Genomic DNA, 18,252 nt, shown 5'->3' on the forward strand with positions numbered 1-18,252 from the left:
TTTTTTAGATGGCCAACCATTCGAACCATCCTTTTTTGAAACAGAACTACATAAATGGTTCCTCCCATCCGACCAACAGCTAAGCAATTTTGAATTCCTCCACCCGAAAGAAATTCATCCTAGCAATATAATATACAGAAGACTGTTTACTGATGGGTCAAAAACTTCCATTGGTGTTGGTTCGGCCTAAGTGGTATACTCTGGCAACACAATAATAAATAGCTCAATGACTAGACTCGGGGAAGGCAACTCAGTTTTCCAAGCAGAACTCTATGCGCTCCTTAATTCAATATCATACACTCATTTCAAACCTACTAATAGATTTCAAATATTTTCTGATAGCTTATCATCAATCTTAGCAATAAAAAAATATTTTCACTGCAATAACCTAGTGCAAATCATTCAAAAACAAATTTTGACCCACCCACTAAATTTCAGTCCTCACAGGCCACTCAGGCAATATAGGGAACGAAGAGGCAGACCGCCTAGCTAGAACGACTGACGATTCCACAGATTTACAACCTGATCTGACGTTGCCCTTCCCTAAATCTTATCTTAAATACTTGATTTTTACCCAATTGAAGGCAGACTGGCAGTACAGGTGGGATCACGCGGAGACGGGCAGAGGGGTCTACGATGTATTCCCCACAATCAAGCTCTCTCCGCGTGTCTCTCATCACTGCTATACTGTCTTTTTAACAGGTCATGAACCATTCCTTAAATATCTCCATCATTTTGGTCTCATAGAATCGCCACTCTGCGTGTGTGGTGGGGTGGGTGATGCATATTATTATTTATTCGATTGTACACTTACAGATCGCCTGCATTTAAGATATCCCACAAATATCTCAAAACAGCAAAGAATTAGACAAACAATCACTCCCTAATCTGGGCAAGTCACTACTGTGATAGGAACAGGGGACCCTCGGGTGTGATGTCACCGAATGGTGAAGATCAAAATGGGAGAGGAGTTTTTACTACTTTCATGAAAAAACAAATAAATAGAACTGATCAGAATTGCATTTTAAAAGCTATAAACATGCATTATTTTTTTCCCAAAATAAATAGATAAATAAATTCAGGTCTGGATCTGCATACCGCAGACACCGCAATGCGGGAGGGCCCACGTACTTACGGGGACCCAACGGCTCAAGAAATTGAAGAAAAAAATGGAAACGAACTAGCACTAAGACTTATTAATGTTACAAAAATACACTGCTGGTCTCTGGGGATGGAGCCCTACAGATTTTGTTGCAAGGAGGCCCATAGTTTATAGATCCAGGCCTGAATAAATCAATGAAAAGTTGGCAGGAAACTGCATTTTAGATAAAATGTAAAAAAATACAATTTTGCTGTAAAAAAATAGTTTTGCTGTACAATTTTGCTGTACAATGTAAAAAAATTTCATTTTTCCCAAAAATAACTAGTTTAAAAAAAATTCTGGCCCTTTTTATGTTATTTTCAGTAGTTTGCACTGAGATAGGCATCCAATTCTGTTTTTGGAAACTTAGGCAATTAAATAGTCTTGTCAGCTTTTATCTTACAAATGACCAAACATGGCGAGTACACGAAAACTTTAAGATATGAAAGTAATTTTAATATTTAAAACCCCTTAAAAAACAATAATTTAGATGGAGAGTCAGTTTGTAGCACATTAGCGTCTAGCAATATGGATAAAATAATATTCTGAAGATAAAATTTGCATTTTTGTATTTTTCAAGAAAATAATTATCCAGGGGGGAAAAATACGGCACATTTTGTGGAATGTTCAATTGTTTGCATTGTATTGCAATAGACATCCAATTCTATTTTTGGAAATTTGGACACTTAAAGAATCTTGTCTACTTCCATTTTGGAAGTGACCAAATATGGCGACTGTGCTAAAAAGTAAGATTTAGGTTTTTGAATTGTAGCATAAAAATAAGTATAAAATGTAAAATCCTCATTAAACATCAATTTAATTGAACTGTTATAACTTTTAGCACATTAGCGTCCCATGTAATAAGGATAAGACGAAATTTTAGATACAAAATTTTTTATTTCTCAAGGAAACTGTTTTAAATAATAAAAGAAAATTAAATAAAATGCTTTACAGCACATTTTGCATCATTTTCATTAGTTTGCATTTGAATAAACAAATTCTGCTTTGTTTTTGCAAACTTAAGCACTTAAGTATTTTGCCTACTTCCATCTTGTGAGTGACCAAATATGGTGTCTATGCTTCAAAAGTAACTGTATTGCCGTTCTGATCAAAAAAGATCTTCCTCCACTTTTTAAAGAGTTTAAAGCTCAGTCCAGTTAAAAATGACATGTTTAGAATTTTTATGCAATAAAAACAACTTAGCTAATACATTTTTTTGGAAAGTCTCATTTGCAGATCAAAAATTTGGTTTTGGGACTTAAAACAGACCTTAGATATAACCTGTATTACCACACCTTAAGCTTGAGCAGAGCTAAGCCCCTTTTGACAGCTTATTAGCCCCCTTATAGAAAAAAAATACTAACAAGGTGTAAACTTTCCTACCACATAAAAGAGATTCTTAAACAAAAATTTATACAATACTAAAAATATTTCTTTGTTCAACATTGAACATTCTACGAGGCTATTCCTTTTATCCACCTGCACTCCCTAGTTTTTGCTCATTGTTTGCTCGTCATTGTGTACTTCAGGGCCCTCACTAGGTAAACTCTCAAGAAGCATACACTCAGCAGAAAAGATGAAAACACCTAACTGAAAGTTTGAATGATCCAGTTTGCGCCATCTCAAAATGTTAAAAGTTTGTTTTTACAAAAAAAATTTTTTTTCTTTTTTGCAAAATTATTTGATTTTTCACGAAAAACAAACCTTGTGAAAAATCCTGGACAAACCCCTGATACTATGAATAACTATGTCGCTTATAACCTTTCCACAGGAATAATTAAGCATTACTTACACCACCAGGAGCAGTTCGAGTAGAAGAAGATGCTTGATAGAGTTGAGGTCTTCCATTTTCATCAGTAGTGTAAGTCATCACAGAAGAGGATGAGAAGCTATGACAGTTGGGGTTAGTGCCCATCTGACTCTATAAAAATAAAGAGAATTAAAGTTTTGCTTATACATAAAGTGTGCCTAGTTTTATTGTATAGCTTTTGCACTAACAGAAAAACATACTTAATCAAAGCAAGTGACTATATTGATCATGCTAATATAGAATGTTTGTCTTACTTTAGGCTGTGAATGAACAAGAACATTCATAAAGTCCTTTAGTGTAATAAACAATATCACCCTAGTTCTTACTTTAAAACTTGAAAAACTGCATTGGATATCAATTGTGTAAAAAGCTTGGTTAGAAAAGAATCTCAATATAAAGTTAATTTATGGATTTAGAAAAAAATAGGCTGTGGATTTAGAAAAAATAAGACAATATTTTAGGACAACAAAAAAAAAAAAAAAAAAAAAAAAAAAAAAAAAGCACCAACATCTCTTATTTGAGAATACTGTGTTTTTGCCAACTTTCTTATGTACAGCCAGGGGTCTGGCCAGAGAAAATTTGGGTCTGTTAACAGACCCTTCAAAAATTCCTGTGATGCTTGCTTGCCCATTGTACAAGCAATAAATCACTAATGCTACCAAATATAGCAATTGTTGTTTGTTTCCGTAAAAAAATTAATGAACTTAAGTTAGTTTTTAAAACTTGGCTTGTTTCTTTTATCACAGCAGAATAAAAATAGCCAACAATGATGTTGTTCTAGATTCCACTGAAAATGCTATGACTTGCAGCTGGATATTGCTGCATCTGCACCTTTCTCCCTGTTCTCAATCTAAACAATATAATAAAAGCATATACTGTTGGCCCTGCTTAATGGAATATCAAGAAATTTTATTTGATTTCATTACTTTTCTCTTTTTTTTTCATTCTCTTTTCCTTTCGTTCGTTTAAGTCGGGGGGGGGGGGGGGGGGATTTTACCTTTCTAATTGACCACATTTGTCTTAAAACATAATAATACAACAAAACAGTTCAATAATTAGTATGTACATTACCAGTATGCATAAAAATGGAAGGAAAAAAATAACTTACAACTTGAGTTATGAAATCCGCTTTGATACCTTTTTTTAGTATATTCTTTTTTGAAACACTCCATAATAGTGGATTGCCTGTTGAAGGTCTTTTGAGAACACTTTTTGTACTCCCTTTTCCTCCTTCTTGTCTACCGTGTTTTATATTTAATATTTATAAATTTATTATCATCTAAAATGTGTATATTTCTTTGTGTTATTCAATTTAATTATCAAATGCGTTATCTATAGCTGTCTTTCTTTTTTTTTAATGGCAAAGACAAAAGAAACTTTGTATAGTGTGTAAAATGTTTTGATGGAATATGAACGTCGGTTTTCTCACCCGTTGTTAGCGAAAAACATTACTTTATATTTTTACATCAGTAATTGTTCTTACTTAATTTATTTCTAATTTATTCAAAAATGTTCTCATCAAAAATATTTGCGTAAGCTGATTAATATTATTCGATTATCTGGGGAAACTATTTGACTAAGTGGGGATCTTTAACATTGCATCTATGAGGAAATATTCGGTTCTGGGAGGTTTTATTGGTATAAGCGGGGTATTCATTTATCCGTTACCTGATCAAGCGGGGCTGACAGTATCAACGAATTGAACTTAGTGGCTTAACAGCTCTAAAATTAACATTAATGCTAAATAATATCTAGTGTTAAACCATTAAAGGGCTTAATTGGAAAATATTCCAAAACATTTTTTCAGCTTGGAAATTTTTGCACCCTTATGGTGTGATATTTTAACATTATGAGAGGAAAATTGCATTAGTTTTGAACTTTTCAGGAGCTTTTTTTCCTTAATCCGAAGTTTCGACAAATATGTCAATGGTCATCATGTAAGCCTTTTAAAATGCAATTCTAAATTTGTTTTACTTTAATAAACATTTATTTGCCAATTTTCACTTTTGATGCCTTCATTTTGAAAAAAGACAATCTCTTTGCATCCAGTATGAGAATTGAACTTAACTCATTATTCATGCTAAGCATTGTTAGGAGGCAAACAAATGAAAATCCTTTTTATTTTTATTGAAATCATTAGTTTAAGTGGAATTCTGTGTCTTTTTATGAGTGTCAAGAAGTTAAATGCTGAATTGATGGATTAATTTAATTTTTGCCTCAACAATGTTGATTGACATTAATAATATATTTATCATTAACCTTTAACATGCAATTTCGAAAGAATATTACTAAAATAAATTTTTTTGTATGCCCTTTTTATACTTTTGATGCATTACTTCAAAAATTTGAATATTTTTGCAACCATTATGGGAATTTAATTTTTCGCATTTTGGATACTTACTACATTTTATTCAGAGGGGAAAAAACAATTTATTCTTATTTTATTAAAATTATAAAATTAAAAAGCTTTAAGCAAAATTTTGTGCTCTAAAAATTCCATGTGCCAAAAAGTTAAAATAGGACCGCTGCCTGAATTTTATTTTTATTTCAATTATTTTAAGTTTTTACTCTCCATACAACATCTTCATCTAACATTTCAAGAACAATTTAACAAGATGTGGAATGGTATATAAATGCTGATACATCAGGGGCAACCATCCCCTAGAGAGCGATGCCCTCCCCTCCCCAATGCTATAAAAACCCAAGAAATCTAAGCTCCCTAGAAAAGACAAAAAAATACCACAAAACTCCCAACAAATTATTTCAATGCTACAGTTTACACCATGAGACACCTCCCCCCCCCCCTCCAACCAATGCAATATATTTACAAATTTTGAAATTTTGTTTGTACGGAATTATGTTATTTTTCACGAAAATGTTTAATTTTGCAAAGGATCCTGTGAAAAACCCTTGACAGCACTTGACTCCCCCCCCCCCCCAAAAAAAAGCTACATAGGGGGTACAGGTTTCGTACTCAATTTCAGAAATAAAATGAAGGAGTTTTGAAGGAGTAAAATGAGATTTTGAAGGAGTGCTAATGGTCTGTCCAGAAATGATGTGATGATATCGCACTTTTTTCGACACATTTGACCCCTTCCCTCTTTGTCACAAAGTGTCACACTTCAACTTACTCTTCTTGTCACATGTCCTATTTTTTATAAACATTGTTATACTAACAGTGTGATGTCCCTTTTTGTCATCCTCTCTCTTCCCCTTGTCACAATTTCATTAACCCGTCTCCCCCTCAAGGCATGACATCACTTGTGGATGACCCTTTTTACAATATCATAACTGCGATTTACTAAACAATTGTTTTTTTTAACACAATCACTTAATATAGTACATCTATTTAAGTATTTTTAAACATTTAAATAATAATTAGACAAACTGACTTTTGCTGCTGAGAGAGTGTGGTGGAGCAATAATCATAAAACTTGAAAAAAATGCCAAGCACCAATTAAACATGTTTTACTTCACTTATGAAATGTCTTAGTCATTTAATAATATTTTCACCTTCCTTCAACTTTTATGATTTCTATGATCAATTTTTAAGCACCCCTTGATGAAAAAAATAAATATATGAAATTACTACTTTAAAATCGCCCTTTTACCGATCGTCCCTTAAGTTGTCTATTGTTGAAGTATTTTAAGTTACCGTCATAGAGGAAGATTTATGTAGTCTTAAACTAAAAAAGAAGGAGTTTTGAAGGAGTTAAAACACAAATGAAAGAGTTTGAAGGGCCCTTCAAAAAAAAATTTCTAAAGGAAAGAGTATTGGAGGAGTTTTTTTTTTTTGAAGGAGCATATGAACCCTGTGGTATTTTGACCTTAAAGGAAAATCAGGAACGATTATTAAGTTCTCACACCAAAAGGAAATCAAAATAAAGCACTTTAATGCACCCTATATATTTCTAATGTTTTCATCAGGTTCTTGGTAAATCATAAGACTTTCTTACTCAATCTTTTATCCGGATTTTAACCTGGTTCCTGGAGATCCCAATAATAAATGGACAAATACAAAAAAAATAAATTTTAACTAAATGGAATGAAAATATAAGGACCATAGCCTAAACGAATATAAAAAGTTAAAATGAAAAATACAGTAGTACTTCATTTAAAGGAGTTTTTCTGGTTTTAGTTCCTTTGAATAGGGACCATCATGTATTTGCCTCTCAAAAAGGGAAACTCGATTCAAGGGGCAGTCACAGAGGAAACTTAAATATGATGCATTAGAAATATTAAATTTAATGGAATTCAAGGTTCACTTTTTATCCAAAAATTAATAGGTAAAGGTCTGCCTTGACATTAACATGTAAAGAAACAAATATATATAACCCTAAATTCTTGCTGAGACCAACATTCATGCTTTTCCCTCTCATTTTTTTTTTTTTTTTAAATAAGGGCTCAGCACCGACTGATAGCCTATGATCTAAGCTCTTTGCTTTGTACTTACATGACATCTAACAGATCCTGTAACACATTTATTCAAAATTGTAACTATTCAATAATAGTTTTAAAAGTTTGATACCACAAATGTGATAAAACTTTAATTTTATTTATTTATTTTTAAATTAAATTTGAATAGTGCTGTTTAGTTTATATGAAACATTTTCAAGATTGATCTTAAATGTTATTAGTCTGAAGTTATACTGAGTTAAATAGACAGCATGTATCAATTCATCTACTCTGAAGGGATACTTCTATTTTAGGGACGAAATGTCCAGAACCCTTAGTCTCTTATTGAGAGGTTCTACTGAACTATTAAAGTTTAAAAACATAAAATTTACTTTTAAAAAATATTATAAGGGACCAGAAAAAAAAATATTAGAAAAATATTAAATACTCATTAGTTGAAGCTTAATTATATTTATATTTCTGCATTATGAAAATTGGAATGAATACAAATATTGATTAGATTAACATTTTTAGCGTTAACATACTTTTGGACAGTTTAAGACACTTCCTGACGGTAAAAACTACATGTCCCGTCCTAAACCAGTTTTGGACAATCCAAAACTAGGCTTGCCAGATTTCTGAAATGTTCAACCGGGACGCCGGAATGCCCATCCCACCCCGCCATCGCAAATATTCAAAGGGGTACACACCCTTGGCTGATTTTTGGAGTGTTTTATTGGGCAGTTTATTCTTAATCTTATGAATAAATCGCTACTAGTTATGAACCTAAAACATGGCAGTAAAAAAGACATAAGCAGATAAAATTTGAACATTTCAGGTCCAAGATGTAAATATTTATGAATTGTTTTAGTTGTAAAAAACACTTTGAAGGAGGAATAAAAAATTGAACAATATTATGATATACTTTTCATATTATAGAACTTTTTTCAACAGTCTTGTTTGGTTTTAATCTTGTTTTTAAATCTTCACAAGTTAATCCATATTCATTTTACAAGTCAATGTTATAAATGATAAAGTAATTGTCCTAAATAATCCTTCACAATTAACTATTTTTAGTCATTTATAATCAAATTTATCCTTCTCCGGGACATGAAGTTAACCAGCCGGGACACCGGATTTTGTTTGAAAAACAGGACGTCTGGCAAGCCTATCCAAAACCAAACCCTGTGTAAAATATTTGTACTTTGCAAATAATTAATTCCCTTTTTCCCACTTTTTATAAGATAAAAAGAAATAAGCCAAACATGAAGAAGAATGCCTTGCTTTATGAAATAGAAATTCTTGAGAATAAAATTCAAGCACAAAACATGAAGTGAAACGGAAAATAATTGTAAGGCCGGATATCCATGTTTGGCAGACAAGGGTCAGTGGATATATAACGTCTGGAAAAAATCACTATATGATGTATTTTAACTTGGAAACTCAAAAAATATTATTCACGTTTTAGAAAATCATGACTTTAGTAAAACTTTTGCCAAAGCTCTTTTCTTATATATTTTCAGGGTTTTAAAATTTTCACAGGATGGGTTACAAAATATTTTTCTTTCCCAAGACTAGATAGCAAAAATTAATAGAGACGTACCGAGTAGCACTTTGGCCGAGTAGCCGAGTACCGGGCCTTTCACTACTCGGCCGAGTACCGAGTTCTCGGCCTTTCACTACTCGGCTGAGTTACCAAGTACCAGTTATGTTTTAAGAAAAACCACTGACACACATGTCATAAATTTTGAACTTATTGGAATAGTAGTATAGACCTCCTTGTCCATATAATAGTTTTTAAAATTAAATTCCTGCCCAGTGAAATCCCTCTAATGCAGACACTAACAGGACAATTTTTTTTTTGTCCGCAATAGAGAGGTGTCCTCAAATGTTATTTGCATTGGAACTGGGGAATTAAAAATTGTCCACATAACAGGGGTGTCCGCCTTTGAGAGGTGTCCGTTAGGAGGGGTTTCACTGTATACCAATCAATTATAGTTCTAGTGTGCCAAACATAAATAATTTTTAAAAGCAGATAAAACAAATGTGCAGGAATACTGCAGACACGTGTTTCTGACCCCCCGTTACAAGGAAAGTCTTTTTCAGTGCATAACATGTGAGCTAAAGAATGTAAAGACATACGACGAAAAAATCCAACTTTTGTGGGATGCCTTTAAATCCACGAGCTCCCATTTTGTGCATTGAAAAAGAAATTCCTTGTAACGCCAAAACATGTGTCTACATTGTTCCTGCACTGTGCTTTTAACGTTGTTTTATTTTCTTTTATTTTTTAAGCAAAGGTATTTTTATATTTTTTATAACTAATTTTTGTTTGTAGCAAAAATCCATTTTTAATATAAAAATTCCATATTTTCTATACTTACCTTTTTTGCATAATTTTTAATAAATAAGTTTTATTAACTTTGGGGACATTAAAATAAAGATTTATTCCATTGAAGCATTACAAACTTCATTTTTCTCAAAATTTAAGTTTGACTTAAAAAATTTAAATTGTAAATGATTGCAGTATAATGCTTGCTCTTTTTTCTATAAATTTTAATATCTGTCTTGGACAATACTCAATTTTTTGCAACTACTCGGTATTGGCCAAGTATCTGATCCGAATTTGGCCGAGTACCGAGTAGTTACCGAGTACTCGGTACGTCTCTAAAAATTAATAAACAAAAATCTGAGTCAAGAGTATACAAGAACTACCTAATGGAAGAAAAAAGGGCTTTCAGGAGAATATACAAACCCTTATAACATTTTTACACTAACTATTAATATTAAAGTGAACTTACAAAGTTGGCAAACATGTCATCCATATTTGGAAACAAACTTCCACCAAAACCAAAAGGGGTCAACATGTTGTCCTGAGAATTACCGCGAACAGCTGGCTGAATTGCTCTTTGTCCACCAAACATTCCACCAAATGGAGACATCATGTTATCCATTAGTGATTCCATTCTTCGCATATGATCCATAGGGCCACTGGAATTTATAGTATATGCATATAATTAACAGAAATTGATGCATTAAACACTAAAACCTTCAATCTTTGAGTTGAACCGCACCATTGCTGCGGTCAATCGTCTGGTGTGCTAATTCTACATTAGCTACCAGTTTGTTTGGCTCACTTGGCTCCCTTAAATGGTTTTCCGTCTCCACCTCAGTTACTTCCTATTCTGGGCTGATAAATGCTGAAAAACATGAAACTGCAGTCCTCGGATGGAATAGAATAACTAAGCTGGTGGTGAATTTTATGTATTCAAGAAATTGTTTTTTTCCCTCACATCCATTATAACCATAGATCTTAAAATATAGTAGATGAGCCTTTCCCTCTTTTTCTGCTCGGAGCACGCGTCAATATCCCCCGTTGGACATCACGTGATCATGGGACACTTCACAGAGGCATCTTTTCCCTTCATCGAAGAGAATCGCTTTTTTGCAGCGATCTTTTGTGCAACTAAGCGAAATAGAAGCATAAACTGTTTCCCATCCTAACTTTTGAAGCAGCCGCATAAGCCATTCAAGCTTTTTTTAAAGTATTTTAAATATTGAATAGAAACAAGCATTTAACGTTAATTACAGAAGAAAACAATCTTAAGCATAAATAAACCTTCCAAGTTTTTTTCTAGATATATTGATTCAATGCAAAATTCGAAAACAACTTTTGAAGTCAGTGCAATAATTATACCTAAAAACCACATGTCCCATAAATCAATTAGAAAAGTCAATTAAAGTATTCTTGAATCTACAACAATTCTTGCAGTTAAATAATATTCTCATGCATTGCGCACTGATAATATATTAGTAAAGTTATTATAAACAATAACTTTTGTTTGTTCATGATTTTTTAGTCAACTTCAATAAACTTTTTATAAGTAGTATTGATAAGTACTCAGAAAATGAATTTATTTGTTAAGCCATTCCATTTCACGTCAGGCAGAGCCTGTCCCATAACTATCACCGATTTTTTTAAAAACATCACAGCAGTTACAACTAAAGAGCATATGAAATATTTCAAAGTATTTTGCAAGATTTTCTTTTTCCAGTTACTGACAGCCACATTGAAAAAAAATGAATGAAACATTAGATTTGAAATAGACCCTACTTCAAAACTATTTAACCTACTGGAATAATTCCTTTTTCTACAAATAAAAACCTATGAATTATCTAAGCATCGTTTTTGAAAATTTAATTGGGTTCATTGACAATATTTTTCTGTTGAAAGCACTGCATATTTTCTCATTTAAAAATTTAACTCTCTGTGAAAAGAAGTTTTATTTTTTTTCTAAACGGAAATTAAAGTCTGAAGCCCTTATATGGTAGTTTTTATAGCAATATTTGGATACATACAGCATAAGAAATTAAATTGAAATTTTTTAAGTTTTCATAAATTAACGACTTTTGAAAAAAATTACTCAAAAAGCTCATTTTTTAAAAATTTTGAAATTTGCTCATTTGGACCTCTTAATATGTAACAAATAGATGTACACCAAATCTTGTGTTTTTGCTCAGAAAACGCTTTCCGATCTTTTGAAAGTGATCTTATCTCCTATGATGTGCATGTGAAATGAAAAAATTCTAATAATTTCAAAAAGTGAAATTCTGATACATTAACGCGTTAATAGTAACAAAAGTACTCTTTATTCAGGGGTCTGGACAGAGGATATTTGGGTCCGTTAACGGACCCTTCACAAAAAATCCGATCAACCAAAACGGACCTTTCACAAAATCCCTATCAAACAAACAAAACGGACCCTTCACAAAATTCTGATAAACAAGATCGGATCTGTCACAAATTGTTTATTGAAAGAGCAAATTTGAAAGCAAAATAATGCATATTTTTGTGTATAAACCGATCATTTTTGGAACCTTTTTTTAAGTTAAATTAGAGGGATCAGCTTATACAAAATCGGCTAATTTTGAAAAAAAAAAAGAAAAGAAAAAATCGGCACTCTTGCGATGCTCCTGCAAGCAATAAATAATTGCTACTGCCAAATAAATATAATGGTTGTTTGTTTTATCACAGCTAATTAGCAGCGGTGTTGTTGTAAACTTTTCTGAAAAGGCATTGGTAAGCACTTTTCTCCTCTCATGATTTAATAAACAATAATAATATATATCTGCGAAATGAACTTAGAACTGCAAAGGGATAGTAAGGGTGAGGAAAAAATATGATCGCTTCAGATAGGGTTACCAACTTCAAAACTATCACCACTTAGAGTCTGGCGTTGAACCTTTACAATGACTTGATTAGAAAATATTCTCATCATTTTGTCCGCTTGTCAATATTTGCGTTTTTACGGTGCGGTGCGATGTTTAATTGTTATTTTGGGAGAAAATTATATGGATTTTGATTTTTCGATGCTAACAAGGATGATTAACTTTAAATAAACTTTTTAATTACCCGCTTTTTTTTTCTTTAGATGTCTACATTTTAAAAAATGCAATCTTTTAACATCCGATATGAGAATCATATTTTGTACTTTTTTCAAGTTAACTTCGCTTAATTAGGATTCAAATAAATGAAAAGTCTCTTTATTTCTGTTAGAACTCTCATTTCAAGTTTTTAAAGCAAAATTCCATTTTCTATTATGAGTCAAAAATTAAAATGCTGAATAGATGGTTTATTTTATTTTATTATTATTTTTTTTTGGGGGGGGGGGGAGTCAACTGTGTCCACAGATATTAATGATATGTTATCATAGAACTCTTAAAATGCAATTTTAAAATAATTTTATCAAAAATATTTCTTTTACAAGCCATTTTTATACTTCTGATGCCTTCACTTTGAGAATTACGATCTCTTTGCATCCGCTATGGGAATCCGATTTTTCGAATTTTTGATGATTATTACGCTTTGTTAAGAGGTAAACAATTGAAATATCTTTTTATTTTTGTTAAAATCACGGAATTTATAAGTTTTAAACGAAATTCTGTGCTTTTTAAGAGTGTCTTTGGTCAAAAAGTTGAATGCTGAACCCTATTCTGAATTTTGTTTTATTTATTTATATTTTTGTTACAATTATTTTAAATATTGTACAGAAATATATCTAGTATAAAATTTAACATAATGCAGAATGGTAGATAAATATTGATACTTGAAAGAGCGATGCCCCCCCCCCCCCCCCCCCCGCCAAATATCAGAAAAAAATCCAGAATGATTTTCTCGCCATAGAAGAGAAAAACACTCAACTTTAAGTTTAATTGATGCAGTTTGTGCCATCTCTAAATTCTAAAATTTCATTTTAACTTTTTTGTTTTGTTTTTTTTTTTTTTTGCGAAATTTTTTGATTTTTCACAAAATTAATTCTTTTTTCACAAAATTATTTGATTTTTCACAAAAAACGGACCCTGTGAAAAATCCTGGACAGACCCCTGTTATTAGTAACAGCTAAAATCTTTTTTTTTTCTATATTAGTTTTTTTTTTTTTTTTTGCTTTATTTTGTTTTTAGAGCTAAGCATTCACTGTTACTAAGATGCCGTAACAAATCGAAATTTCTCTCTTTTAACAACATAAAATAGAAGAAACCATCCAAAAACAAAAGAGAGTAGTAGAATGCATTTCAAACGATTTTTCATTTTAATTATATGCGATTAGTGACCATTGTCCCAGAATGTATGGTTCCTACCTCGTATTATTACTTCTATTTACAAGCACTAATTTTAAACCACAAAACCCATCTATAGTCCGAGAATATTAGAAGCTCACTTGTTCGATGACTGATATATAATCAATTGAAGATGATTATAAAAAATAACCTAACTGTTCACCACCGTAGCTATCACAGATAAGGCTTAATTTCTAACAAATGAAATGCAGGAGCCCTATGACCTTCAAAACTTATTTTAATACTTAAATTGCCTGAATTCAGTCCAAAATATAAAATTTACATGAAATGAAAATGAAGAACAGGACCCCCAGCTCTTGTGAGCTCTCATGAAAATTAAGCCCTGATAATAGCAGAAACCAGAAAGTAATAAATAACAAAATCAGATATTCACCAACCAAAGGTAGTTTAGTTCTCTTCTATAACTGGGCAGTTCTCAAAAGGTGGGAACAAAAAAGTTAACTTTGAACAATTTCAAAAATTTTCAAATTTGACATCAATTTTGCTTTTATTCTATAGTATGCATACCTGGAACACAATATATGAACATGAAAAGACAGCAGGTATTTGTAAAAATTGTTAATTAGCAAATTAAATCAGCAATCTGTAGGTAACACATTTTGGACATTGTTGTCCTGTAGGTAACGTATTTTGGACATTGTTGCCCTGTAGGTAACGGATTTTGGACATCATCATAATGCAAGTTTCACCATTTTTGACAATTGTCAATATGATTTTTAACTTTTCCAATGAAAATTTTATTTACTACTTTTTGAATTTTGCAATTTAATAGCAAAGAGGATATTAATGAAGTACTTGAATGGCTGTACATACTGCTCTTTACATATAATAAAGTTTTGGAATGATTTTGAATAAGTTAATGAAAGGTTAAAAAAAAAGCTTCATGGAAATAACTATACAGACTCGTAGTTTGATTTATTGAGACAAATAAGGAATAAAAATGGAGACAAATAAATACGACATATAGATTTTTAAAGGAACAATAAACAAAATGTGCTTTAAGAAAGTAATAAATATTTTACACAAAAAAATGAAATTTTAAATGCAATGTTTTAAAGGCACTAAGTTTGCAAAACAAGAAAAAATGCAGACATGTGTTTCTGTGTTACAGGGAATCTTTTTTTCAATGGCACACGCATGTGAATTTAAAGGCATCAAACAAAAACTGTTTTCATTTTTCTTTACATTGAAAAAGCAATTCCCTTTAATCCAGAAACACATGTCTGCAAATTTTTGCTAATGCTGTCCTTTTCTAATGCTGTTGCTGTTAAACTTCAGTTTTTTTTAAAGTTTATTTACACTAAACCATTTTTTGGATACAGTGAGCTATAATTTCTTTATCAAAAGAAAAATCTCCTCTTGTAGTAATAGGATGAGGTGGAGACGTTGATTTCAGAAGTATATCTTCGTACTGCAGTTCTGCAACATCTGTCTTCTCTGGGTAGCGAAATCTATTACAATTAATATCACCTTGAGGAGTTAAAAAATTTAAGGTATACATCTTAACACTATTAATGGTTGTGATTTTCTCAATAACTCCTGGCCATAAATTTTCATCATATATGACAAAACACCAGTCACCCATTTCATATTCTTCATTTAATTGTGGAGACCCAGTATCTGGAGCAGAGCTGATTATTGAAACAATTTTTTGTTCACCGGCTTCTCTTGTGACACATGGCTGCAAATTTTTGCAGTGCATACAGAAACACGACCTCGGTCTTATTTCCACAAGTCCAATGTCATTTGTTGCTCGAAGTGCATGAATTTTTTGAGTGCCTTTGACAGTCTTAGCTGGTTGTCTGGTCACTTGTCGAGCATGATCGATTTCGGCTTTTTGAACTAAAATTACTGCCCGCTCAGTTTTAAATTTTTTTCCATTCTGCATCGATGTTGGCATTTCCTGGCAAATCTGGACAAAGTCTTCCGCTGACTGAATCAGGCAACCTGTATGGACAATTTGCCTATCAACCCATGTTTTGATTACTGCGCCTTCTGCATCAGAAGGCCCTTTTGCATGTCGAGAGCCAAAAAAATGGTGTTCGTAGTCATGTTGAAAGGTTTGAGGGTATAGTGAATAATCAAAAAAAGCTTCACAACTTTTATATTGGCTGGCACATCCATCAGACCATCCGACATGACGCTTGATTTTTAGACTTCTTTTGGTTATAATATGGTTAACTACCTTGGTACGGAACACATCGGCTGCAAAATGATCATGTACCAAGTCAGATGTAACTAAAGTTACACCTTCCCTTATAATTTTCTGTGTTTGGGGATCTCGATAAAAACATACAGTAGGATGTAAAGTTATGCCCTTATTATCCCAGTATGACGATTGAGGATTTAACTGGTATTTGACTCGAAAATTTTCTGAAAAATCCTCTACCGTTACCAGCCATTCGTCACATAAGTTATCGATCAGAGAATTAAATTGCTGCAACTGCCACATTGCATTAAACAAATGCATGCCAAAAGGTTTCAGTTCTTCACGTAATTCGCTCAGTAAAAGTTTTACATCTCCACATTTTTGCACTAAGTCCTTCACAATTTTAACTTCTTGGTTTGACTTATGTGACTCTGATGATTTCAGAACTAATCGTTCAGTTTTTTCATACCGATGCCACTTTGTTGGAACATTTGCACAACAGTTTTCAATTTTATCCAATAATTCGATATTTATTTTGTTTTTACAGTCGCCACACTCTCTTTCAGCACAAAGCAAAGACCTTTCCTGGCACATACTTAGTTCATATAACTCATATACAGTGCTTGGCAATTTCGGAAAATTAGGCCCATTATGAGGGGCAAGGCGACGAAGACAGTCCAATTTGTACAATAGATTCACACAATATTCACACATGCATGTAATTAAGTCTTTTGATCCTGTAATTTTTACATTGTTAGGCCGCATTCTTGCAAAACTGCTGTAACCTATACAGTCCTTTGGAAATTCCTTTTTATATCGATTGAATGCATTTAATATAGTGGTTTCCATTAGGTACATAACTTTAAATTTCTTAACTGTTTTTTTGCACGGCAAAGGTCTGCTTATGTCTCCTCTTTTGTAGAAATTAATAATTTTTTCTCGAGGAACTTTCAAAATTTTATGCTTGTATGGTACACTATTTATAGTTTGTTTTGATCGTTTAATGATCTTCAGAGAAACTTGAGAAATGGTTTTTAACATTTTCATCCTGCTTAAATCTTTTAAATTTCTTTTCTGTTTTAAAATGCTAGCCTGTCTCTTGATTTCTCTTTCAATATGACTTGGATCTTTTGTCTTCTTAGGGCTAGGTATTCCAATTTTTCTTAAAGCATGCTTTTTTTTCTGTTGAACATGACCGGATTAAACTTTTTATCATGCTTGCATATTTAGTAGGAGATTTGGGCAGGCTTTTACGTATCCTTGATGCTCGGGAACGTACTGATGGAGATATTGATGAGTGAGAAGGAATAGTAGTGACACATGAAAGCAATTCTGCTTTTGAATTTTGAAGCTCTTTCTTTGCAACAGCCACTTCTGTTTTAGAGTTTTTAGGCTGTATTTTTATTGCAGGTACTTCTGTTTTGGAATTTTGAAGCTGTTTCATAGTAGCACGGTTACTTCTATACTTCTTTTCCCTTTCAAGAACCCTTCTTTTCTTTTGATGGCTCATTTTAGCCCTGGATTCTCTTTTCCTTATACGATCATATTCTTTTCGTTCTTCTGGAGACATATCTTTAATTTTCTTCTGAAAGGTTGAGCGTATTGCAGTTCGATTCCCAGCTTTTCTTTTTTCACGCAACTTCTGCATACGAAGACGGGCTTGTTCTTTTCGAATGGTTTTCTTTTCTTCAGATAATGTGTCTCTTGTTTTTTTATTTCTTGCAGCTTCCTTTATTAAATAACATTTGTATTTCTCTGGATTATTAACTTTCATTTTCTGCAGATATTTTCCAAACGTAGAATGTGCTTCTACCAGAACCTCACTTTTTGTTCTACTTCTAGGAGACATAATCTCGTGTGAGCATTAAACTTTGCAATAAATCCGTTTTCAAATAGGTATTAAAAATCAATAATGACTTCAAAAATCATATAAATACACGTTAATTCCACAAAAGAACTTAACTAAATTGTTTAAAGCACTTTTTAAAAACATGTTAATTCACAAGACTTACTATCTCTCAAATTTCAAGATAGAATGAAAATAACCAACTGATATTTGTTCACAAATCAACTGCAGACGATTTTTTTAAAACTCTAAAAAATTCGAGAATTAAAACA

The 18,252-nt window shown here is 32.1% G+C and overlaps 1 protein-coding gene across 1 annotated transcript in view; it reads right to left on the reverse strand.

Annotated features, from left to right (window-relative positions):
- Positions 1-18,252, reverse strand: part of LOC129229845 (myeloid leukemia factor 2-like) — a 38,167-nt gene that overhangs the window by 16,304 nt on the left and 3,611 nt on the right. Inside the window, exons 2-3 of the mRNA XM_054864220.1 lie at positions 10,148-10,337; positions 2,934-3,062 (exon numbers count right to left, since the gene is read on the reverse strand). Coding sequence (XP_054720195.1) covers positions 2,934-3,062; positions 10,148-10,337 — 319 coding nt within the window. The remainder of the gene's footprint in view (positions 1-2,933; positions 3,063-10,147; positions 10,338-18,252) is intronic.

The sequence above is a fragment of the Uloborus diversus genome, chromosome 9 (assembly GCF_026930045.1).
Source record: "Uloborus diversus isolate 005 chromosome 9, Udiv.v.3.1, whole genome shotgun sequence".
Classification (NCBI taxonomy): domain Eukaryota; kingdom Metazoa; phylum Arthropoda; class Arachnida; order Araneae; family Uloboridae; genus Uloborus; species Uloborus diversus.